General features: G+C 41.3%; 1 protein-coding gene across 3 annotated transcripts in view; it reads right to left on the bottom strand.

The window, feature by feature from the left end:
* Positions 1-23941, bottom strand: part of TERF1 (telomeric repeat binding factor 1) — a 37739-nt gene extending 13798 nt beyond the window's left edge. Inside the window, exons 1-8 of one of the 3 annotated variants that reach the window (XM_075549580.1) lie at positions 23437-23941; positions 15190-15285; positions 9118-9239; positions 8510-8596; positions 6722-6871; positions 5949-6061; positions 3014-3073; positions 1080-1168 (exon numbers count right to left, since the gene is read on the bottom strand). In XM_075549580.1, the coding sequence (XP_075405695.1) occupies positions 1080-1168; positions 3014-3073; positions 5949-6061; positions 6722-6871; positions 8510-8596; positions 9118-9239; positions 15190-15285; positions 23437-23743 (1024 nt within the window). In that variant the 5' untranslated portion in view covers positions 23744-23941. The remainder of the gene's footprint in view (positions 1-1079; positions 1169-3013; positions 3074-5948; positions 6062-6721; positions 6872-8509; positions 8597-9117; positions 9240-15189; positions 15286-23436) is intronic. The other 2 variants (XM_075549578.1, XM_075549579.1) reach the window with 2 other exon arrangements.
* Between the last annotated feature and the right edge of the window lie 1126 nt (positions 23942-25067).

The raw sequence follows: 25067 nt of genomic DNA on the forward strand, positions 1-25067 counted from the left end.
GATCGAGCAGTCAGTTTTGACACCAGTGGAGTGACACAGGAGCAGCAACAGCAGAACCAAGAGTCAGAGTCGTGGCCTTTCTAGCCCACAGAGGAAGTAAAGTTGAATGCTTCTTGGCACGAGGCTGGTTTGTGGAGTGGGGTGCTTCTGGGCACTTAATTGGGGAGTAGGTTCATGGACCCAGGGAGCTTGAGCTGAATGCCTGTAGGTTAAGGCTTACAGTAGTGACTTGCCTCATGGTCATTTATTAGCAGCTCTGAAAACTGTAACATAATGAGAGAATAACTGTATCCTGAGTATTTTATTCCGCCCGAAGCATTTCTTACCTGAATTATCACCTGCTAACATACACAATATACTCATAATTATGAGCATTGCCTATTCAGTTGTATGGCCATTGCAATTAATTATAGAACCCTTCTGAAAAGTGTTGTGTGAGACAGAGCAGATGGCAGAGGTCAATGAAAATGAGGGAAACCCGTAGTAGGATCAGTTGACCCAGCAGTCTCAACAATGAACTCAAGCACCTCAATAATCATGCAGACGACAGAGGACGTGGCAGCACTTCATGTTGTTTCACACAGGGCGACATGAGCAGTGGCCAACTGATTAGCAACTAGCAATTCTTTTTATCTGAATCCAGAACATTTTAAAAATCCCTGCATTAGCATAATACTTGGAGCATTCCTTTGTTGAATGAATTCATATGTATTAGGAATTTATCAACAAATTATAATAGAAAATAACTCTAACTGGCTCTTAAGATTTTTTCATTGTTGCATGTTTTTAAAAAAAATCCAATGTTTTTCAAAGGAATAAATTATAACAATAAGGAAGGTAGAGAGAAAACATTAGTTTCAAAAGTTTATTGTTTGCAGTAGCTTTAAGGTAGTCAACAGTGTACTACAAAAGGAACTCTAAGCTACAGTCAAAATAATTATGTTTGTAATTTAAGCACCACTTCTAATTACACCTGTGCAGTCAATGCACTTAACCTCTTTGCACTTGAGTTTTCTGAAGTGTGAATTTGTGTGGACAGTGGAACTCTGCACTTCAAACATGGGACCAACAGTACTCACTTTGAGGAGACTCCATGCTCTCCGGCACACCAGGATTGTTCAGTTGGCCACTGTGGTTAAATTTAGACGAGAAGAGTTTCTGATGAGATCTACATAAAATGAAAAAGTCTAGAGTTAGAATTGGTCCCAGAATGACTAGTAGTTATAGAAAAAGTAGGACCTTCTTCTACTTTGGCCTGCTTCCTTTGGGCTCCCCTTTCTTAGAGCCTACCTTAACTTTTGGCCTTCTTAAATTTGTTGCCAGACTTCCCTCTTCCCCCCATCACAAATATATTCCTTCCAACCCACTTAGAAATCAATGTATTTAAAATTTCCATATAGAGTAAGAAAAAGGGTCCTCAGAGTATAAAATACTGAGTTCCACTCTCCCACTGGTTACATTTACTGTCAAAGAAAAATTCTAGAATTTCTCCAAAGGGCAGATATCATTTGGTTATCTTCACAGCTAAAAAAAAAAAGTTTGATAGAATTTTGGGGGGCGGGGGAGCATGATAAGGCTGTTTGAAAATATAGGTCATATACACTTGTTTACTTGTTTGATAACCAAGCAAAGTTGGGTTTTTTAAAATATCACAACCTTAAATATGGGCATGTATATATATCCCAGAAATGCTCTATGCCAGCAGTTCTCAACCTGTGGGTAGCGACCCCTTTGGGGGGGGGGGGTGTTGAACAACCCTTTCACAGGGGTCGCCCTAAGATCATCGGAGAACACAAATATTTCACAATATATAATTACATATTGTTTTGTGATTAATCATTATGCTTTAATTATGTTCAATTTGCAACAAGGAAAATACATCCTGCAATATCTACATATTTATCATATATCAAAATCTACATATTTGCATTATGATTCATAACAGTAGCAAAGTTACAATTATGAAGTAGCAACAAAAATAATTTAATGGTTGGGGGTTACCACAACCTGAGGAACTGTATCAAAGGGTCACAGCATTAGAAAGGTTGAGAACCATTGCTCTATGCCATCCACTAGCCCTTTCCCAACCTCTCCATTGGGTTCTCTAGAAGACCACCTTCAACCTCTTCACCAGTGCCTTTCTCTTAAAAATATCTCCCTTCCCCACCTCCAACACACAAGGAGGCTTCTCTCTTGGGTCCCTCTTAGTACAGGCTGATTTAATGTTTTACCCTACATGAACCACAGGATCAAAAAGGTGAGTTTGTGTGGTTTTTATTTCCCACCAAGTGCCACTTTCAGGAGCCTGCTTCCACAGAAGCTTCTGTTTCAGAAGATTTATGCTGCTTGAGGCATACTACCATCTACCATTCCATTCCACAGTCATTCACTAGCAGTTCACATCAGTCACAGACTGTTCTCTGCTCTCAAATGCCTGAAATTAAAATGAACTATTTCTGTGTTCCCATGGACAACCCATATAATATCCCAGCCTCTCAATCCTTCTTCTCCAATAACTTCCTTCACACCAAGTAAGTCAGTTCTTACCACAGTGTCAGAAATCCTGTATCCCTGCTGGAAGGATCTTTAAGTCCTCCATCCAGATATTCTAGTCTCTGAACATGCTAGGGCACAGTATTGCTAGATTAAATAGTTCTTCAGGTCATTTCAAAAAACTGGAATTGGGGGCTATTCGTCAGAAACTTTCTCCCATTCCAGTATCATACTCTATGATAGAAAACGAGTTTACTAAACATCTGCTTCCAAGGACTAACCTACACATATATTTCAAAAGTGGGGTTGAAGAAACATCGAACAACTTAAGATTCCAGATACAAGTCTCTGTAGGTAGGAGTTTCAGAATTAGCAGTAGATGTCACTCATCTATTATGACAGACAGGTCTGAGAGTCACCCAATCACACCATTTTTAAGGTAGTTATGAGAACATGTTTATATCTGCATGATTAATCAAAAGTTTTAAAAGCAAATAAGAAAAATGTTAATTTACTTCACCTCAATAAGGATACTGTACCCTCTAAGGATTCAGTTACTGCAAACTGTTTGTCACTAACACTTTAAAAGAAGAAAAACAATTGTGAGAAGTAAAAGAAAAAAAAAACCAACTTACTTTCCATAGTCAAGTCATATTCAATTTATAAAAAATATCTTTGGGAAAAAACTTTGGTAACATTAGGACATATACAGTCCATTACAAGGTTCACTTTTACCCAGATATGCTTACAAAAGGTAAATCAATCTTCTGCAACATAAATTAACTTTAGTGTTGTAATCCAGCATTTATAGTATCACTCTTTCAAAAAAATCTTGTATGGCTCTTTACTTCCATCAATTCAAATTCAATTTCTTGGCTTTTCCACCCTTCTTCAAAGGAACTATAAAATATAAGCCTCCTAATAATAAGTACATTATTAAAAAACAAAATGCTGTCGAAATGTTAGCCATACATACAACAGTATGGCAATGTAAACCGCCATGCATTCACTCTTCCTCTCTCCCGAAATGGTATACATTTCTGTACACCTGTAAAATACTTAGTTTCCTTGAAATCTATGTTCAATACCACTTACGCATTTAAGATGATCTCTAAGACCTTATAATAATAATGGGCTATATAACATTTGTTACTCTGGTTTGGGTTCCAAGGGAGTACAAACAGGCACTTTATGATCAGTTCAAAGTCTGGGGGTTTGAATCCATCTGGGAATGTCCAGACAGACAGGCCTGGTGATCTGCTTTAACAATGTCACACCCTTGAAAAAGTCAATGGAGCCATTCTACTCTGCACATGAAGTCACCATGAATTGGAAATGACTGACAGCAACTAATAACAATTCGTGTTTCACATCCATAACCCTTATCTCAAATAGATTATAAAGTTTCTCTGACTTGGGGGAACTGAATATAGGAGGTGATGGAGAACAGGATACAAAGATGCAGAAAAGAACATGAAGAGCACCATGTTAGATACAATGACTGAATCTAAGATACTTGTGTTGAGGAAAACATTTGAAATGAGTAGTAGTACAGATGAATGTGCGTAGTCACTAACAGAAGGAGGTCCGAGTTCACCCAGAGACACTTTAGAAGCCTGGTGATTTCCTCCCAAGCAACCAGTTATCACACACCCATGGAGCACACTTCTACTCTGACACAGATGGAGTTCCCATCAAGGGCAGCTGGTGGTACTGTATAAGAACAATATACACAAAATGTGTTCACCTGCCAAGAATCCTAAGGTTTTAATTTAACCTAATTTTCATTAAAGGAGTATTATATTGATCAGGAAGGCAAAACCAAAATGATGTACGTCTTAGTATTTATTAGTTTTATTTCCTAAATAAAATAATTAAGCCAATAAAAATGAAATGTCTTCTTTTAAGAAAGTTCTTAGGAAATAAGCATAAGAGAAATAAGACTTCAATATAGCCTTGGGAGGTGAACCCGGGAGGAACAAGCAGGTCACGTTCTGATAGAAACAACAGGAGGATAGATAAGATATTAAGTCTCAGCCCTAAGGTGCACATTTCAACTTGGATTCCAATCCTCACCCTCAATTATGTAACTAACATGAAGCCTCTTTAATTATCAAGTCACTTTCCCATATGAAAACAGTAACATATATTCATTGCCAAACAGACTCATCCAGAGAACACAGGGATTTGACTATTTGGACTTTGGATAAGGATGGAAAAATAGAGGGAATGAACCATGATCAATAGAAAAGAGAGTTTTTAATGGTAGAGTTGTATCTCCCACAGGAAGGTTACTTTGTAAAGTTGAGAGCAGGAGGTTAAAAAAAGAAATCACACCTGAAAATGCCCGAAAAATAAATCATTTGAGACTGAACGAGTGTCTCAAATTCATGCCTGACACAACCTGCTTTCTTCTAGCACTGGAGCAAAACACTATTCTTCAGTTCATACTGGAAGAAATGGTTAGTTTGTCTCTAGAAGACATGAAAAGATCTTCACAAAGTAGAATAGCTCTCACTACAGTGAGGAAATCACATAATCAGTATATGTGGGATCCAAGAACCACTGCAATACAGAGCTTACACACACACACACACACACATATATATATAAAATCTATATATAAAAAACACACACATACTCTAAGACAATTTAGTGAAGGGAGACATTGGACAGTGTAAGATATGACAAAATAATAACAATTTATAAATTATTAAGGGTTTATGAGGGAGAGAGGAGCGGGGAGGGCGGGGCAAAAATGAGGAGCTGATACCAGGGGCTCAGGTGGAAAGCAAATATTTTGAGAATGATGATGGCAACAAATGTACAAAAGTGCTTGACACAATGGATGTATGTATGGATTGTGATAAGAGTTGTACAAGCCCCCAATAAAATGATTTAAAAAAGAATTGCAAGTATGTTACTTAAATGGCACTTTCTTTTTTTTTCCAGTTGATTTATTCCTTTTTATTTATTTTATTTTAAATTTTTTTATTTTAACAATTTATTGGGGCTGATACAATTCTTTTCACAGTTCATACATATACATACATCAATTGTATAAAGCACATTTGTACAGTCTTTGCCCTAATCATTTTTTTCTCTTTTCTTCTTTTACATTTTATTAGGGACTCAAACAACTCTTACCACAATCCATACATATACATACATCAATTGTATAAAGCACATCCACACATTCCCCGCCCCAATCACTCTCAAAGCATTCGCCCTCCACTTAAGCCCCTTGCATCAGGTCCTCTTTTCCCCCCCCCTCCCTCCCCTAAATGGCACTTTCTATACTTTTGCTTCAGTTATGAAGTAACTCCATATATCCAAATGTACAAAAATTAGTGAGATTTATTCTTCAATAATCACGAGTATCACTTTTCTATAAACAAAGTACATTGATCACACACACACACACACACACACAACCATTTAGTGAATTTACTAACCTTTTGCTTATATCCAAATTAGGCGGAGTTTCCATTTCAGAATCACTACTATTAGATTTACCTGGAGAATTCAATGTTCTTGTTCTCTTACTTTCCACTACTTTTGCTGCGGCCTTAAAAAAAAGTGAGAGAAGGCAGAAAGGTAATAAAGCCATTTAAAATAAATAGCACAAATTAATTTGTTAACTTTTTAAGATATCTGGTCATAGGCCGATAAGGAGTAATGTTTTGCTATCTTAACAAATACCCAGGCACAATGGCACTGCCAGAAACTACCTTGCTATCTCGCTGGCTTTACAAGCATCCTGGAGGAGCTCTTTCCTGTCAAATGCATTTGACTTCTAAGGAACACTGACAAAAAATTTATACATTTTTACATGAAGCTGCCTCACATGAATCAAAATATTACACTATAATTACCTATGAACTTAAAACTTTTAGGTGAGAAAAAAATGTTATAACAGCTTTGATTAAAGATCCCTCAACTTTGACTTTCGTAAAATTTACTTAGTTTTCATTGATTTTTGTCATGCCTTCTAAGTAATTCTCCAGCACAATTTACTTTTTAAATCTCAATTTTTATTTTGAAAAGTTATAAAATTATAAACCAGACTCTGAATCTTAGATTTACTAATTGTAAAATTTTAGTGCATTCTTTTAAAAGACATATCAAAATAAAATTCTGATTAATTTGGTTCTAGAATATTTATATTTCAAATACTTTATTACAACTATTTTCCCCGAGCATTTTCAATGAAAATCATTTTTTATACCTTCATTAGAAAAGTTGATGATTTCTCAATAAGCACATAATTCACATAATTCTTAATTTTCTCCATCATGTGGTTGTAGCTCAAGTGTTGAAAGATGGAATGGAATGCATCTTTCTGAGAGATAATCGCAAGTAATTTTCTTTTTAAAGGCTAAAAGAAAAATCAACATAAAATAAATACATTACCACACAATGCACATAAAATTTAAATTATATTTATTGAAACTTTTTTTTACTAAAAATGTAATTCAGAGACCAATGAACTATTTTTAAAAGTTCTATATTTTAAATGGTCCGTTGACGTTTCCTTTTTTCCTGTGTACCATTCCCTATTTTTTAAAAATATGTACCTCACTATTTCAGGCACACATAAATGGATATTATGATCCTGAGTGTCCATTACCCATCTTAAGAACACAATATTAATAGCCATTTACTACCACAATCTGATTGCATCCTTTCCTCTATTCTAGGTAGTCATCATCCTGCATGTAGATTTCTCATTACACGCCATTTACACCAACATTTTATATATATGTATCCACAAATAATATGTAGTGTTGGTTAGCATTGTAACATCTTCTGTATAATGGTGTCAATATGTGCGTTCTTCTGAAACTTACTTTTAACTTACCTGTATGCTTATGAGATTATCCGTGATTTACTTATTGAAGTAGTGATTTGTTACTGAGTATTCCTTTGAACAAAAATATTATTGTTCTTCTAGCTTATTAAGGGCATGCAGCCTATTCTTTATTACTGCAATATTATCCTATACACTTTTCTACCTATTTCTCTGCACATAGTACATTTTCTTTGAACGTTACTACTTTCAATGCTTGCTGGACAGTAAGTTATAAGCATTTAAAGAAATTCTACCACTCAGGCTTCATTCCAGACCAATGAAAAAATCTCAGTGGATATTGTATCGTAGGGTTTTTTTTGGTTGTTGTTTATTTAGTTTTTCTTTAAGTTAGATGGCTTCAAAATGTGCAAAGTTTAAAGAGTTAATACAGGTTATTTAACTAAAAGAGGAATTGCTCAAGTGGGTTTCCCAAGCTGTAAATTTTTACAGGAGCAGAAACAGCTAAAGACTGAAGTTTGGCCACTAACATTTACCACAAAAGATATTACCAACGATCACTTAAGAACCCTCTTAAAAAATAAGTGTCATCACACCTTCTTCTGTAGATGTGCTGTCAAACAGGGTAGTCACTTAGTCACGTGTGGCTAAGGAGCCCTTGAAATATGGCTAGTTGAACTTATAGGGACTGTAAGTATTAAGCACTAGATTTTGAATAGTACAAAAAATTCACTGCCATTGACAAAAGTCTGATTCATGGCGACCCCATAGGACAAGGTAGAACTTTGCCCTTGCGGTTTTCCGAGACTGGAAAAATCTTTACAGGGGTGGGCAGCCTCATTCTCTTGCAGAGTGGTAGGTGTTTTTGAACCACTGACCTTGTCGTCAGTAGCCACCAGAGCTCCTTAGTACAAACAAAGGAAATGTAAAATACCTCAATTTTTATTTATTGCTAAAAATGATGGTTTGGGATCTCTGGTTAAAATATTATTAAAATTAACTTCAAACATTAATAAAATTAATTTCACCTGCTTCTTTTGCATCTTAAATGTGCTAGTAGAAAATGTAAAATCGCATGTGATTCATTATCTTTCTAAAGGACCACAATGTCTATTTGTTTAAGATTCTTTCCCCTCCCCCGCAATTTTATTTCAATTGTCCTCATTCAATATAAACAGTTCTTAGATTCTGATTCAAAACAATTACCGAATATGAATTCTGATCACTGAATATTCTTTCAAAGGTTTCTTCTGCTTCCTTAAAATCGCCATTTTCCATACATACAGCTATAGCCTGAAAGAAACACAGAGACAGACTTTAGCAGCTGGTTGAGGTGACGGATTACTGTTTGCTGATTCTGACCTGTAACCTATTACTGTCCCTAATACACCCCTTTAACCTTGAGTAGTGCCTGTGAATGCTGTGGCCGATGCAATGAATGATCCAATGCAGCAGAGATGTAACGTAGTTTGGGAGGAATGGTTGGTGTTAAATAAGTAATAGAAGGATGGAGCACGGAAGCTTGTCTTGACCTATGCCTTCTGCCAATAGAGAACCCAGGAGTTCAGATATGTCTCCTTCATTGCTTGTTTTTTTTTTTTTGCATTTATAATATTTAAAGAGAGGTTGGGGGAAGTACAAAATTCTGATTTTTAATGCTAGATGTATTTCCTAATGGTTGGTAACACTCGTAGCAATCATTAGTTTTATGTCAGGACTATAAACCAAAATTGTATTTCTGAAAGATTACATTTCTTTTACATGTTAGATATATATTTTTCCTACACATAGTTTGTAAGCTCAAATAATCATACCTGAACTTTTATTAGATTCTTTATTTCTTCATGAAGTTTGTCATGTTCCTTTTCAATTGAATCCCAAATATTCAGGGCTGATTCCAAGGGTGTAATCTGTTCATCACTTTCAAACTGTGCACCTTAAAAAGAATGAAATAACTAATAGAATAGAGCTTCCTTTTCATCATATTAAAAAGAAAAAAACACCCAAACAAAGCATTCATTTAAGTATTTATTAAATGCATAGTCTAGGTCAGGCACTTTATAGTCAATGCCAGTTTAGAGAAAAAAAAATTTCATTTTATAAATTAACATCCTTCCTCATTAACATTAGTTTTTAAAATAAATTAATGTGAAGAATAATACTACAAAACAATTGGAATTGTTTTTAGTTCAAGTATTGATCATAAGGACTAAAAAGTTAAAATGAAAAAGTTATTTACTACAAAGTGTCACAGAATTCTTAAACAGTTTAATTGCTTTGTAGTAAACACACTTATGGATGGAGTATAAACTAGTGCATTGATATTGAAATCTGGTATTTTACATATACTCTTTGGGATCTTTGTTATATATATATTACGGACAACTTTGAGGGTTTTTCTAGAAATTATTTCTTTGCCCAAACTCTACCAATAACTAAATTTGAGACACTCAAGAGTACTGCTTACTCCTTTTCTCACCACCTATCCCTCCAATTGCAATATAGTGTAAAAAGCCGTTTCTGTCTTCACACCCATAAAATCAGGAAACTACCTCATAGGATTTATGTGACTATTTAATTGTATTTTTTGCACTGTTCCACTTTCTTTTTTTTTCTTCAGCCAAGAAGATTTATTGTGCACATTACATAGAGCCACAACTTCAGGCAGAGCGAGTCCAGAATGTCTTAGGCCTGGGGCAAAGGCTCAAAGCCTGACCGGTTAGTGAGAGCAAGGTGGCGAGTCTTGAATGGCGACCGAGCGGAGCCGGTGGGTAGACGCGCAGTCAACAGCTTGTAGCAGTGTCCCGGCCTCAGGCACTCCCTAGTCCTGGCTTCGGAGGGGCGCCCGGTTGTTTACTTGGACCTCTGCCTCATCTTTCTTCTCTTGCGCTTCAGTCTGTGCATTCTCTTCATCCTCCACTTGGTTCTCATGGCTCAGAGGTTTCTAACAAGATGGCGCTAAAGCCCAGAGAGAGCCTGTTCCACTTTCTATAACACAATTTTAATCAGCTTGTTCTGATTAAAGATGAACACTGGCTCTGGACTCCTTACTAAAGAACACTCAAATCACAAAATTTAACACCCTTCTTTATGAATGCCTATTGTTTACTGAATGGATGTTTTAAGTGCAAGGACCTAATTCTGAACTTATAATGAACCACAACCAAAGCCAAACTCACTGGCAACATGTAAAATGTAATTCAAGGTGACCCTATAAGACAGGATAAAATTGCCTCTGGTTTTCCACGACTGTAGCTCTTTATGGGAGTAGAAAACCTTGTCTTTCTCCTTTGGAACAGCTGGTGGTTTCAAACTGCCGACCTTGTGGCTAGTAGCCAAACACATTGCCAATACATCGCCAAGGCTCCCTAATTTCCAGCACAAGGTAGGAGAAATATTCAGTAGATGTAGGACATTCAAATAAACACAACCTGTGGGGGAAGGTCAGATGCTTAGATAGCCTCCCTGGAGGCAGACTATCTCCCCATGCCACAGGGGTGAGGCTGCTCCCTGCTGCTGGAGACAATGGATTACTTCTCCCTAAGGCTTGGTTCCTATAGGTGGAGTTCACACCCTACTGATAATGGTCTCTATCAGTTTAGCCACAAGACAAGTCATACAGGCTCTGTGACATCTTGTCACATGTATACCCCCACTCCCTCCTCTTCCTATTGCATGGATCTGTATTCATCCTGCATCTAGGATCCGCTCATATTATCACATGTTACCTCCAATTCCTCCTCTTCCTATTGCGTGGATACCCCTAGATCACCCCCTCCCATTACTGAATTACCTATAGCACAACACCTTCCTCTGATGTATGCCTTCACCTGTAATTAGGGGGCTTACATGTCCCCAGAGAATATAAAAGCCTTGGTTAACATTAAAGATTCTCTCGCTCTCTCCATGTGGACCACCATGCAGGGCCGAGGTGAGCATGCTACCATGAAATGTGTCTGACTCCATTTATTTCAATATTTCTCTTCTATCTCTCAAGCTCTCTATAACTTTACTATAATCTTTACTTATTATTGCTGTACAATTGCACCACCTACCGGACTATAATGATGTGTTAGAGGCTGGCTTCCCCTGGCAACAACCTATTTGCAAACTTCCCAATTGCATCTTTGCTACACCTTGACTATCTCCCCATTCATTATGTATATGGCCTCAGTCTGACTGGAAGGAATCAAAAGATCCTGGCTATCAGTCATCTTTTTTCACTTGCCTGATATTTACCCAAAGCACTCCAATGCAGCTTCTCTCTTCCTTACAAGAGAACATCTCTGGGAGATGGGTCAGTTAGGGTGTGATGTAGTACCAATGAAGAATACAGCTTTCTCCCAGATCCTGGATGCTTCCTCCCCCCAACTACCATGATCCGAATTCTACCTTGCAAGACTGGATAGGGCAGAGGTTGTACACTGTACATATGGGAGCTGGAGGCACAGGGAATCCAGGGTGGATGATACCTTCAGGACCAGGGGTGTGAAGGGCGATACTGGGAGAGTAGACGGTGTGTTGGAAAGGGGTAACCGATTACAAGGATCCACATGTGACCTCCTCCCTGGTAGACGGACAGCAGCGAAGGGGGAGGGAGACTCCGGATAGGGCAAGATATGACAAAATAACAATCTATAAATTATCAAGGGCTCATGAGGGAGAGGGGAGCGGGAAGGGAGTGGAAAAAAAAAAACAAGAGAACCTGATACAAAGGGCTGAAGTGTAGAGTAAATGCTTTGAAAATGATTAGGGTAAAGAATGTACGGATGTGCTTTATACAATTGATGTATGTATATGAATTGTGATGAGTTGTATGAGCCCCTAATAAAATGTAAAAAAAAGAAAGAGGAACTATACAAATAACGCAATAAAAAATTCACACACACGCACACACACAAAAAGAGAACATCTCTGACAAAGAAAGTCTCCTACTTCCTTGAGTCTAGTGCAGTGGTTCTCAACCTTCCTAATGCTGAGACCCCTTCATACAGTTCATGTTGGTGTGACCCCCCCCACCATAAAATTATTTTCATTGTTACTACATAACTAATTTTGCTACCGTTATGAATCGGGCAACCCTGCGAAAGAGTTTTTCAACTCCCAAAAGGGTCGCGACCCACAGGTTGAGAACCACTGGTCTAAAGCCACAGCAAAGGATCCTCCTTCTGACATCCATTGCAAAAATGGCATGGTGGAATATAGTCCAAGTCAAAAAAGGTAGCAGGAAAAAAATAAATCTTCAAACAAAAAAGTGCACGCAAAAGGAGAAGGAGCAAAAATAAAACAGGCTGACAAAGCTAACCATGAAGCTAAAATTTATTTACCTGCCGAAAATGGAAAGACGAAAGTTGAGGCAAAACCAGCCTCTGATGAAGCAGGAGAAAAAGAATTCAAGTCTGATTGTCTACCATGTCTTATGAAGTGGGCCTGTTCTCTTCTTGTACAATCGAAAGGAATATTTTTTTAAACATTTTATTAGGGGCTCATACAACTCTTTTATCACAATCCATACATACATCAGTTGTATAAAGCACTCTGTACATTCTTTGCCCTAATCATTTTCAAAGCATTTGCTCTCCACTTAAGCCCTTTGCATCAGGTCCTCTTTTTTTCCCCCAACCTCCCCGCTCGCCCCTCCCTCATGAGCCCTTGATAATTTTAGATTATTATTTTGTCATATCTTGCCGTATCCGGCGTCTCCCTTCACCCCCTTCTCTGTTGTCCGTCCCCCAGGGAGGAGGTCACATGTAGATCCTTGTAATCGGTTCCCCCTTTCCAACTCACTCACCTTCTACTCTCTCAGTATCGCCCGTGACACCCCTGGTCCTGAAGGTATCCACCCTGGATTCCCTGTGCCTCCAGCTCCCATATGCACCAGTGTACAACCTCTGCTCTATCCAGTCTTGCAAGGTAGAATTCGATCATGGTAGTTGGGAGGAAGCATCCAGGATCTGGGGGAAAGCTGTATTCTTCATCGGTGCTACATCGCACCCTGACTGACTCATCTCCTCCCCTAAACCCCTCTGTGAGGGGATCTCCAGTGGCCGACAAATGGGCTTTGGGTCTCCACTCTGCACTTCCCCCTTCATTCACTATGGTTTTTTTTTTTTTTTTGGATGATGCCTTATACCTGATCCCTTTGGCTCCTCGTGATCGCACAGGCTGGTGGGCTTTGTTGCTTCTGAGCAAGATAGTCGCTTGTTCACCTTCAAACCTTTAAGACCCCAGACACTATCTCTTTTGACAGCCGAGCACCATCCGCTTTCGCCACATTTGCTTATGTACCCGTTTGTCCTCAGCGATTGTATCATGGAAGTGTGCAGCCAATGATATGATTTTTTGTTCTTTGATGCCTGATAACTGATTCCTTCAGGACCACGTGATCACACAGGCTGGTGTGTTCTTCCATGTGGGCTTTGTTGCTTCTGAGCTAGATGGCCGCTTGTTTATCTTCAAGCCTTTAAGATCCCAGACACTATCTCTTTTGTTAGGCGGGCACCATCAGCTTTCCAAAGGAATATTTTTATCAAATATTTTGTAAATACAAATTTTTAGCAGCTCTAGAAATATTTTTAGGAGGAAATCCCACTTCATTCCATTTTTAAAAAAGTGTAAATGCCTTCATTTTTTTTTTAAAGATGTGAAATAAATTACTGGTTGTTTCTTACTCCTCCAGTAAGCGTTAGCCCAAAGGCACTCAGTTCTCTTAAGGCTGACATGTATATTCTGCATGGCCTGAAATTCTTGCATTGTGTAACATCAATTCCTTTTGTTCCTAAGTATTAGGCCTCCCTCTTTCCTTATCTACTCTGGCTCTAGTCTGCTCCAGTTAGTCCTGGCACTATATCCAGACCTAGCTCCACCTACAACATAAGGCAGACTGTAAGAGCTATAGAGCTGGATTAGTGAAATGTCATGACTGGTGCTAATAAGCTGGAATTGTGTGTCTCGCTGCCATCAAGTCAATGCGATCCCCTATGTGCTTCTGAGACTGTTCACTGTTTACAGGAGTAGAAAGCCCAAGCTTTCTCCCGTGGTGTCCAATTGCCAACAGTACAGATCATAACCCAATGCTTAACCACTATACCACCAGAGTTCCTTGGGAATTTTGTGTACACATGTATAAAGAAGACTATCAGGCTAATCTTAGGAAAGTACTTTGCAAATGATAAAAACCCAACAAAATAAGTTATTTACATCAGTTATTGTTGGTATTTTTGTGTGCTGTCAAGTTAAATCCCAGCTCACAGTGACCCTATAGATTAGAGCTACCCCATGGAGATTACTAAATTGTCAGTATGTAGAGGAACAAGTTTCCAGTTGCTGACCTCTCAGCAGCCATTGTGCTATCAGGGCTTTTTCATCAATCAAACATCAAATTAAACCAGGCTTGTCCTTCAGAATCCTTTAGAATGAACTTTATAGTCACAGAAGAGATACAAATACAAATCACACTCTCTAAAACAGTAGTTCAAGTAAAATATTTTTATTATTATAGCTGCCAGTAAAAATGAAGTGTATATGATAGTAAGAGATACTACAAAGCCACCGTATCGTCAAATTTTAACTGACATAAAGTACGTTCCACAAGAGCCACATCATATTACCAGGTAGCTTACTGGAAATGTGAATTCCAGGCTGTACTCCCATCCTACTGAGTCAGAAATCTGAGTGTAAATAAAGCATTTCTGTGTTTTCAAAAGCCCTCTGGGTCACTCTGATGTAGGCTGGAATTTTAGGATGACTGCTCCCAAAAGACAGGGACTGTATTTATCTTACTTCTTTTAGCTATGCATTACACACACACACACATACACACACACACACACACACAGTATAATATGCAGCACAGAATGAAGCATATGATAAAAAAATATATTTACCAAGGTTTTTTCCCGCAGCAATTCTTGTTAAAAACTGGCATATGTATATTGTTCTCAATTGGTAAGCTGTTAGACTGGACAGTCCATGAATTATAGCTAAAAAAAGAAAAAAGGTAAATTTTATTAATGCAATAATAAAACAAATCAAAACATGATCCAGCAGTGTCACTGTGTAGTTTGTTGAGTAATAAGTTACAATCAACTTGTAACTTATAAAAACTAATTTACATTTAAGATAGTATGTTTTAAACATTTACAGATAGATTTTCAAAAAGCCCAACAATACTTACTTTTCTTGTAAACAATAAAAACATGTTACACTTGTAAAGTAGGAATGACTGGCAATTATTTTCAAAGGAAGTACTTTGGTACTGACTAAAAAAAAAAAGATTTTGATCCCAAACTGCAAAGCATGTCAAATCACTTGTTGGAAGTTTATTTTAAAATTATTATTTTAAGACATAGTTGACATTATTTCTAGTAACTTTTCAGTTGTGTTTTACTACCAAGTTTTATTTTCACTCAGATGCTATGTGAAGTAATGAGTACATACATACAGTGGTATCAAGACCTCAGAAAGTCCCAGTTCTCATTAACTTATTACCACATAGCAAGAAGACAAATAACTGAATAAAGTAAAAAATGTGGTAAAAAGATAAGAACAGATGGCTAGGGAAGTACCTAGAAAAAACATTTCATATTATGTTTAAGTTACCTTTTTGGAGGGAAGTGTCAAGAAAGGCTTCTGAAAGGCTTGAAGGTAAATGGGTGGACATCTAGCTCAGAAGCAACAAAGCCCACATGGAAGAAGCATAACAGCCTGTGTGATCACGAGGTGTTGAAGGGATCAGGTAGCAGGATCAAAGAGCAAAAAATCCTATCACTGTGTGTTTACCTTCCTGATACAATCACTGAAGACAAAAGAATGCATAGGCAAATGTGGCTAGGAAAGCTGATGGTGCCTGGCTATCCAAAGATATAGCCTCTGGGTTCTAAAAGGCTTGAAGGTAAACAAGTGGCCATCTAGCTCAGAAGCAACAAAGCCCACACAAAAGCATACCAGCCTGTGCAATCATGAGGTGTCCAAAGGATTAGGTATCAGGCATCAAACAACAAAAAATCATATCATTTTGAATGAAGCGGAGTGCAGATTGGGGACCCAAAGTCCATCTATGGGCAACTAGACATCCCCTTACAGAAGAGTCCCGGGGAGATGAGCCAGTCAGGGTGCAGGGTAGCAACAATGAAACATACAACTTTCCTCTAGTTCTTTAATGCTTCCTGCCCCTCACTATCATGACCCCAATTCTACTTTACAAATATGGCTAGACCACAGGATGTACACTGGTACAGATAGGAACTGGAAACACAGGGAATCCAGGGCAGATGATCCCCTCAGGACCAGTGGTGAGAGTGGTGATACCAAGAGGGTGGGGCAAAGGTGGGGAGGAAAGGGGTAAGCGATTACAAGGATCTACATATAACCCCCTCCCTGGGGGTGGACAACAGAAAAGTGGGTGAAGGGGACAGTGTAAGACATGACTAAATAATAATTTATAAATTATCAAGGGTTCATGAGGGAGGGGGGAGAGAGGGAAAAAGGTGAGGAGCTGATACCAAGGGCTCTAGTAGAAAGCAAATGTTTTGAGAATGATGATGGCAACAAATGTACAAATGTGCTTGACACAATGGATGGATGGTGATAAGAGTTGTATGAGCCCCCAATAAAATGATTTTAAAAAGAGGCTTCTGAGGAAATAAATAATGTTTAAGCTGACTGAAGGTCATTGTACTTTATCCAGGGCTTGGCTGGTGTATACATAAAAGCTACTTAAACAACTGAGTCCTGGCAGTGGTTCAACATTGGGCTGGGATCTGCAAGGTCAGCAGCAATCTGAAACTGAGGGAGCAAGATTTGGCTCTCTACTCCTGTTAACAGTATAATCAGAAACAGGGCAGTTCTGCCCTGTCCTCTAGGGTTGCTATGAGTTGGCATCAACTCAATGATAAAACAGTCCTTCAGCAACTTAGCTGATAAATGTAGGAAATAAATGGATTTATTCCATTTCTTCAAATCGTGAATTCTAAGACTCCATTAATTTTATGCTGTCTCAGAGATTATCCAAATATAGTTAAAATAGAATTCAAGAGCATTTTAAGAGCACAAAAATTGGCAATTTCTGGGGACATTTTTGACTGCCAATAATGAGAGGGATGTTACTAGTATTAGCCAAGGGTGCTCCTAAACAGCCTATATTACACAGGCAAACCCTCACAACAAAGAGGGATGTGGTCCCTCTCTGGCACCGAACGTTAAAGGGAGCCTGTGGGCAGGCTGAGATGCTTGCTAGGTGACCACCTGTATCTACTTATTGAGTGGAAATGGGAGAAATGCAGCAATAAAGAGACGGTGGAGTTTGGCCACTGATACCTGTGGATTTGGTTTACAGGAAGAAAATAAAAGAGAAGACGAGAATGGGTTGAATGGTCTAAAGTTCATGACCTAGCAGAGGGGGCTAGGCTTGTTGAGTATTGGTGAGAGCCCATGGGCTAAACGCTGTGACCAATCAGCAACCTGTGGAGGCTGAGCGAGGCAGCCCACATTGAGTTGACCACAACCTGATCAGTTGAAGAGATTTTTGAGCCTGTGAACTGGTGCATATTGTTGCTGACTTTATGGATGGCCTGTCCGGATTTGACTTTCTTATGGATGCAGACTTCACAAGGTTCCAACTGGAATGAAGATTCTTTATGTCAAAAAATATGACTGTCTCCTCAGAACACTGGATTGATGTAAGTGGGCAGTATATAAATTGGATACCCAAAATTGCGGGGGGGGGGGGGCGCGCAATAAAGGCATGAAGTGGCTGACTTACAGACTTTAATAGGTAGGGGGACATATTCACAGTATGTAAGATTAAGGTGTAAGTGTTACTTAATTGCAATTGTGAGGCTAAAGAATAATGTACTGGTGTCAAGTTGGCAAGGGGTACATTGAGGCAGTTAAAGATTATTGTGCCAACTGGGCCGATAAACACATATGGAGTTAATTGAAGGGTGGAGAGATAAATGTCTCAGTTAGCCTCACCTCTAGTTCTTGGGTCTCTTGCTTTCTGATGATCAGACCAGGGTACAGCTGCCTTAGCCAGTTCCCTGCTTCAGCTGGCAAGGCTCACTTCCTGCAAGACATTCCTGAGGAGAAGCCACATGGACCTAACCCGATGTAGCCCTGGATGGATGTTTGAGCAGTCGTGTGGAGACCCCTGCCAGCACTGAGATGTTTACACATTCACTGAATTGGCTTTCTTCCTGCAGTCGGCATCATTGTGTCTGTTTTGTGGGATGTTGGAGGACTTTGTGGATTGGTGTTTGACATATGGGCTACTGTTGGACTTGTGGGCTTGGGCAGCACTGGGGATATTTTCTTGATGTGCACCTACCCTTTAAATAAAACTCATATAAGAAGGAAGAAAAGCAAAATTTTTTGAAGTTGGAATTTTGAAGGGTGTGGGTTTGAGAGGAGTAGACGACAAGACCATGAAAATTAAAAAGGACAATGAATTGAGAGATCATATTCTGACCCGAGAAGGGTTCTCTATGCAGATGCTTAAGTCACTTAGGATAATGGCAAGTAGTGGAATGGATAAACTCTGAGTTAGCTATCCAAACATACAATTACAAGGGAGACTGTCTAAGACAGTAGTTCTCAATCTGTGGGTCTTGACTCCTTTGAGGGTTGAACGACCCTTTCACAGGGGTCACCTAAGATCATGGGAAAACAATTTCCCATGGTCTTAGGAACTGAGACACAGCTCCTCTATCTGTCTTTAGGCAGGTCCGCTCACATACAGATATATGCAGATATGCCCACATTCGAGTACCCGTCATGAAGACTGTTACCCATGCTACACCATGCTTCACAACAAATTTCATTTATTTGTAATTAGAAATAAATATGTTATAATACATAATTAGTTTTGTGATTAATCACTATGCTTTAATTATGTTCAATTATATCCTGCATACCAGATATTTACATTATGATTTATAACAGTAGCAAAATTAGTTATGAAGTAGCAACAAAAATAATTTTATAGTTGGGGGTCACCACAACATGAGGAGCTGTCTAAAAGAATCGTGGCATTAGGAAGGTTGAGAACCACTGGTCTAGGAGATCAGCAGAAGATGGCAGTCAAAGGAAGAGAAGCCAGAAGAGCCAGATGAGATGAGCACAAGAAGGTACATAAGAACAATTAGGAATAATATCTGGAAAAGGCACTACCCGAGGAAGGTAGGTCTGAGAACAATTCTCTATCTAAATGAAAGAGCTAAGACTTTTCTAGAGAGCACTGACATATATTTCTTTGGGTTAAAAATGCAACTAGAGATCACACTTTGGTCATAATTTGCATGTATCACTAATCAGCAGTACAACTTGCAAATTGGCTCACGATTCCTGGAAATGTGTTTTACTCTTGTCCTTACCATAGGATAAAACTTGTCTTTTTTAACAGGAAACTTGATTTTATGGACCAGTTTTAAATTTCAGGATGATTCTGAATAGAGGAGCATTCCATATACCCTGCACAGTTTCCCCTACTACTAACAATTTATAGTGACATGGTACCTTTGTCACAATTAATGAACCGATACTAATATACTTCATCAACTAAGGTCCATGTTTTATTCACCTTTCCTTATGTTTTCACAATGCATTTCGTCACCAGGTCTCCTCAGGCTCCTCTTGGCTGTGACCATTTCTTAGATGTTCCTGGTCTTTGATGGCCTTCACTGTTTGGAATAGTACTGGCTTAATATTTTGTATCAGGTCCCTCAACTGGGACTTGTTCATGTTTTTATTATTATTAGACTAGAGCTATGGGTTTTAAAACGGGAGGAAGACCAGAAGTAAAATTACATTCTCATCACATCCTATCCAGTATACACATCCTCACTAAGAAATTACTGCTGATGTTGACCTTGATCACCTAGTTGTGGTAATGTGTGTCAGGCTTCTCCACTTCAAAATTATTTTTGCCCCCTCTTTCCACTCTGTACTCTTTGGAAGTCTTAAGTACAGTCTACACTTAAGAGAATTAAAAAACAAAACCAAAGTCACTGCCATCAAGTTGACGCCGACTAAAACTCTATGAGATAGAACTGTTCCTCAGGGTTTCTGAGGCTGTAAGTCTTCATAAGAACAGAAAGTCTCATCTTTCTTAGAGCAGCTGGTGGTTGTGAACTTGAGACCACGTAGTCAGCAGCCCGACTGTAACCCAGTATGCCACCAGGGCTCCCAAGAGTAGAACAGTTACAAAAATTATTTGGAGTTCTTCTACTTACTTATTTACCCAATCATTCATGGACATTTATTTTATACTTTGGGGTATAACTTATTATTTATATAGTTTCTTTATAACTTTGGTTTGGGAGAGCTTTTTCAGTTGGCTCCTGTGTCCCTTTCATATATCCCAACTACTGTGAGGTTTTTTGTGGTTTAAAAAAAATTAAAACATCTTTACAATCTGGCCTAAGATGCTCCAGGTTTATCTTTCCTGCTTGAGTTCTATAATCAGTCATTCTCCATGGTTCCTTTTACCAGATGAATTGTATTAGAAACCAAAATCTGGGCTCAAGATGTGCTTATTGCTACTGGGATTTCATTGCTCCCATGCCTTCTCAGCTGGTAGAGCAAAGAAGTATGTGTACACTAACTCTTGTCTACACTCAAAATCCCACTACCATTTGTAGTGATTTGGACTCAGTGACCCTACAGGACAGACAAGGATGGCTCATAATTTCCAAAGTGGTAATCTCTCTAAAAGCGGACTGCCTCACCTGGAGAGACTAAATTTGCTGTTTAGTTAGCAGCCTACTAGCAAATCCAATGCCTCACCATGGCTGCAAAACATAAACAGGGCTTCAAAAAGTTCCTTGAAAAGTGGAACAGAAAGATAATGGCATTTCTCATGTAGTTTTTGAAGTCCAGTCATGCATTTCGATACAAAACCATCTATATTAGTATGAAATAAGTTAAACAGCAGTCCAGACTGATGCCTCACATTCACTGCCATATAGATCATGTTAGCTTCCTCCCCAGAAGTCTTTTAAAAAAATCATTGTAATTATAGGAATTCATCTAATTCTAAGATTTATTTTTCTAATCATTGGGAATTATTGAAGGCTCCAGTGCTATCTTGTGCTACAGAGGAAAGGTGCTTGAGTTAGAAGATAAGCTTTGGAGCACTCTTTTAACCAACCAGTAACTTAAGATACTGAACTAGTTTAGTCCTCTGAACTAAGAATTTTATTTGCATTATGAAAGAGATTAAATTTGTCCAGAAGGGCTTCCAAGAATTTTCTACTAAAAATGCTACGGGGCACAAGTGCATTTAATTTCCATTAAACATATGCCAACTGTAAAACAATACCAGAGCATCTTTCTTATCATCTTTTAAAAACACACACAAATCTTCTCCAGAGAGCCATAGCTTTGCCTATCAAATACATGCTGTCTAGGTAGATTTTAGAGAGCAACTTTTCCTCTGAGGATTATATGGAGCAAATACGTCAAATACGGTTTAAAAGCTCCCAAATCAAAGAAAGCACGGATGCCCGGATGTCCTGTCAGCCTGCGACTGCCGAATAACCACGACTAGAGAACTCTCTCTGCAGAACGAACCACCAAGAGGAGGCCAAATCAGAAAGTCTTGCGACAAGAGGTTTATTGCAAACGAAACCTGCTTCCCCGCCTCTGGGCGCAGACAAGCTCTCTGTCACACATCAGTTCCAACCGAAAGGAAGGCAGGCTTCCCGAGGCAACTGCGGCCCTTACATTGGGGCGGGAGGATGAGGTCGCGCGGGGCGGCCACTCTGGGCGGGAAAGGGTCCCCAGGCGAGCTGGCCTCAAAGGGCGGGGGACCCGGACGTTCTCAGACAACTGAAAACTGCCACCAGTGGGACAAGGGCCCGTGAGGAGTCTGCACCCAGGGACCTTGTTTCCCGTCACAGGGTTAGAGAGCGAAAGGCCGCCTTCGGACGCGTGTGGATGCAGAGGGAGCGTCGCTAAGTCGGGAAGCTAGCGTTACAGCTTAGACGCCTACGATTCTGTAGCATTACTTTTTGCGAGGGCGCCGATCTCTCCTCTCTCTCTCACACACACCCCGAGACGCTGCATTACATTAGATACACATTTCACGTCTTTAATTTACTGAGGCCTCGGTCCACTGTAAACAGGTATCATTACGCCCCTGTGGCTGAAGAGAAAAGTTGAGGGCACCCGCTGAAGGCGCGAGGAGCCCGGACCCCGCGGCTGTGCGCCTTCGCTTCAAACCCCACTGGGTCCGCGGGAAAGGGCGGGCTAACCCGCCGCCCCTCAGCCCTCCAGCGCCTCAGCGTCCCAGCCCCTCAGCGCTTCAGGCCCCCAGCGCCTCAGCGTCCCAGGCCCCCAGCCCCCCAGCGCCTCAGCCCCCCAGCGTCCCAGCCCCCCAGCCACTCAGAGTCCCAGCCCCCAGCTCCTCAGCCCCCCAGCCCTTCAGCTCCTCAGCCCCTTAGTCCCCCAGCGCCTCAGCCCCCCAGCCCTTCAGCGCCTCAGCCCCTTAGTCCCCCAGCGCCTCAGCCCCCCAGCCCTTCAGCCCCTCAGTCCCCCAGCGCCTCAGCCCCCCAGCCCTTCAGCGCCTCAGCCCCTCAGCGCCTCAGCCCCCCAGCGTCCCAGCCCCCCAGCCACTCAGAGTCCCAGCCCCCAGCTCCTCAGCCCCCCAGCCCTTCAGCTCCTCAGTCCCCCAGCGCCTCAGCCCCCCAGCCCTTCAGCCCCTTAGCCCCTCAGCGCCTCAGCCCCCCAGCCCTTCAGCCCCTCAGTCCCCCAGCGCCTCAGCCCCCCAGCCCTTCAGCGCCTCAGCCCCTTAGTCCCCCAGCGCCTCAGCCCCCCAGCCCTTCAGCGCCTCAGCCCCTCAGCGCCTTAGCCCCTCAGCGCCTCAGCCCCCCAGCCCTTCAGCCCCTCAGTCCCCCAGCGCCTCAGCCCCCCAGCCCTTCAGCGCCTCAGCCCCTCAGCGCCTTAGCCCCTCAGCGCCTCAGCCCCCAGCCCTTCAGCGCCTCAGCCCGTCAGCGCCTTAGCCCCTCAGCGCCTCAGCCCCCCAGCCCTTCAGCCCCTCAGTCCCCCAGCCCTTCAGCGCCTTAGCCCCTCAGCCCCCAGCCCTTCAGCGCCTTAGGCCCTGAGCGCCTCAGCGGCGCCTCGCGCCCAGCACTCACCCTCGGCGCTGTCGCGGGCGCGGTGGAAGTCTTCGAAGCGGCCGTCGCGGAAGGCCCGGCACAGAGAGAGGCACAGGAAATCCAGCATCCAGCCGGCGGCCACCGTCTCGGCCTCGGCCACCAGGCCCGCGTCCCCGTCCTCGGCAGGGCCCTCCTTCTGCCCCTGCCACGCCAGGAGCTCGTGACGCTCGAGCGGCTCCTCGTTGTCCCGGCCCAGCTCCTCCCCGCGCTGTTCGCTGGCTTCTGCATCCTTCCCGTCCGCACAGCCCCGGGGACTCAGAGCCCCTAAAACTGTATCTTCCGCCATGTTAAACCGCTCGCGCGGGCTTTCCTCCTTCAAGGGCCGAGCGCCGATTGGTCTGTGCAAAGGATGCGAAGTTTAGCGGGCGGGGCGGGGCTTTTGCGGGGATACGTGACCAATCATGTCGCTAGGACGGGCAAGCCGTTTCTATCTGGCTTTCTGATTGGCTGAGACCTACTCCCTTGTGGACGTGGAGACTTGCCCGCCTCCCGGGAAAGGTTGTTGCTGGGAGAGGTTGTGCTCACTGAGGAGAAAGTAACTGGGAACTATACTGACCTCGCTTTAAAAATGCGGCTTTGTGCCGGCCCCAAATCCAACTCCGTGAACTGGCGCCCCTCCCCCTAAAAAATTTACTTCCGAGGACAGCACTGAAGCTGCAGCTCTGGGCGAGGGACGTGTCTGATCCGAGCACACTGCAAGCAAATGAAGGGGGAGGAGGAGAGGGTGGAGTTCCTCCTGGCCCACCAAGCCCTCAGGACGATAGCCCTGCTCAGAGCAGCCAATGCACAGAGAGGATCTTAGGGTCCGCCCCACTATGAGATGCGACATCCCTCACTGACCCATAGCACTACTGGAGACAACACTGGAGACAGTGTGGGAATTGTGCCCAATCTGACCCCACCACAGGTGGCAAAGCACTAAGGGCGTGCTACAGAACAGCAAGGGGAGCAGAGTAAGGACGTCCCAAGGAATACCAAATATAGACTTTGGGGCCAAGTCTCCCCCATCAGACTCTACTGGAAAACACTCCTGAAGGTCAACAAATAGATCTTGAACTATTCATAGGCTTTTCTCTCTCTCTCTTTTTTGGGGGGTCATTTTTTGTTGTTTTGTTTTCTTTGGTTGCTTTGTTTTGCTCTGTCTTGTTTTTGTGCATATTATCTCTTCATGTCTATTTAGATAAGATAGGCAGGATAAACAATCCGAAGGAGAAAACAACCAAAGGGACCTACAGTTTGGGGGGAGAGTCATGGGAGAGGGAGCGGTGGGGGAAAGGAAGTGGTGTTAACAAACCCAGAGACAGGGAGCAACAAGTGCTCCAAAATCAGTGGTAAGGAGGATGTAAGAGACCTGGTAGGGCTTGATCAAGGGCAATGTAATCCAGAGGAATTACTGAAACCCAAATGAAGGCTGAACATGATAGTAGGACAAAAGGAAAGTAAAAGGAAATAGAGGAAAGAACTAGGAGGCAAAGGACATGTATCGAGGTCTAAATATAGGCATGTACATATGTAAATATATTTATATAGGATGATGGGGAAATAGATCTATGTGCATATATTTATAGGTTTAGTATTAAGGTAGCAGATGGACATTGGGTCTCCACTCA

The sequence above is a fragment of the Tenrec ecaudatus genome, chromosome 5 (genome assembly GCF_050624435.1).
Source record: "Tenrec ecaudatus isolate mTenEca1 chromosome 5, mTenEca1.hap1, whole genome shotgun sequence".
NCBI lineage: Eukaryota > Metazoa > Chordata > Mammalia > Afrosoricida > Tenrecidae > Tenrec > Tenrec ecaudatus.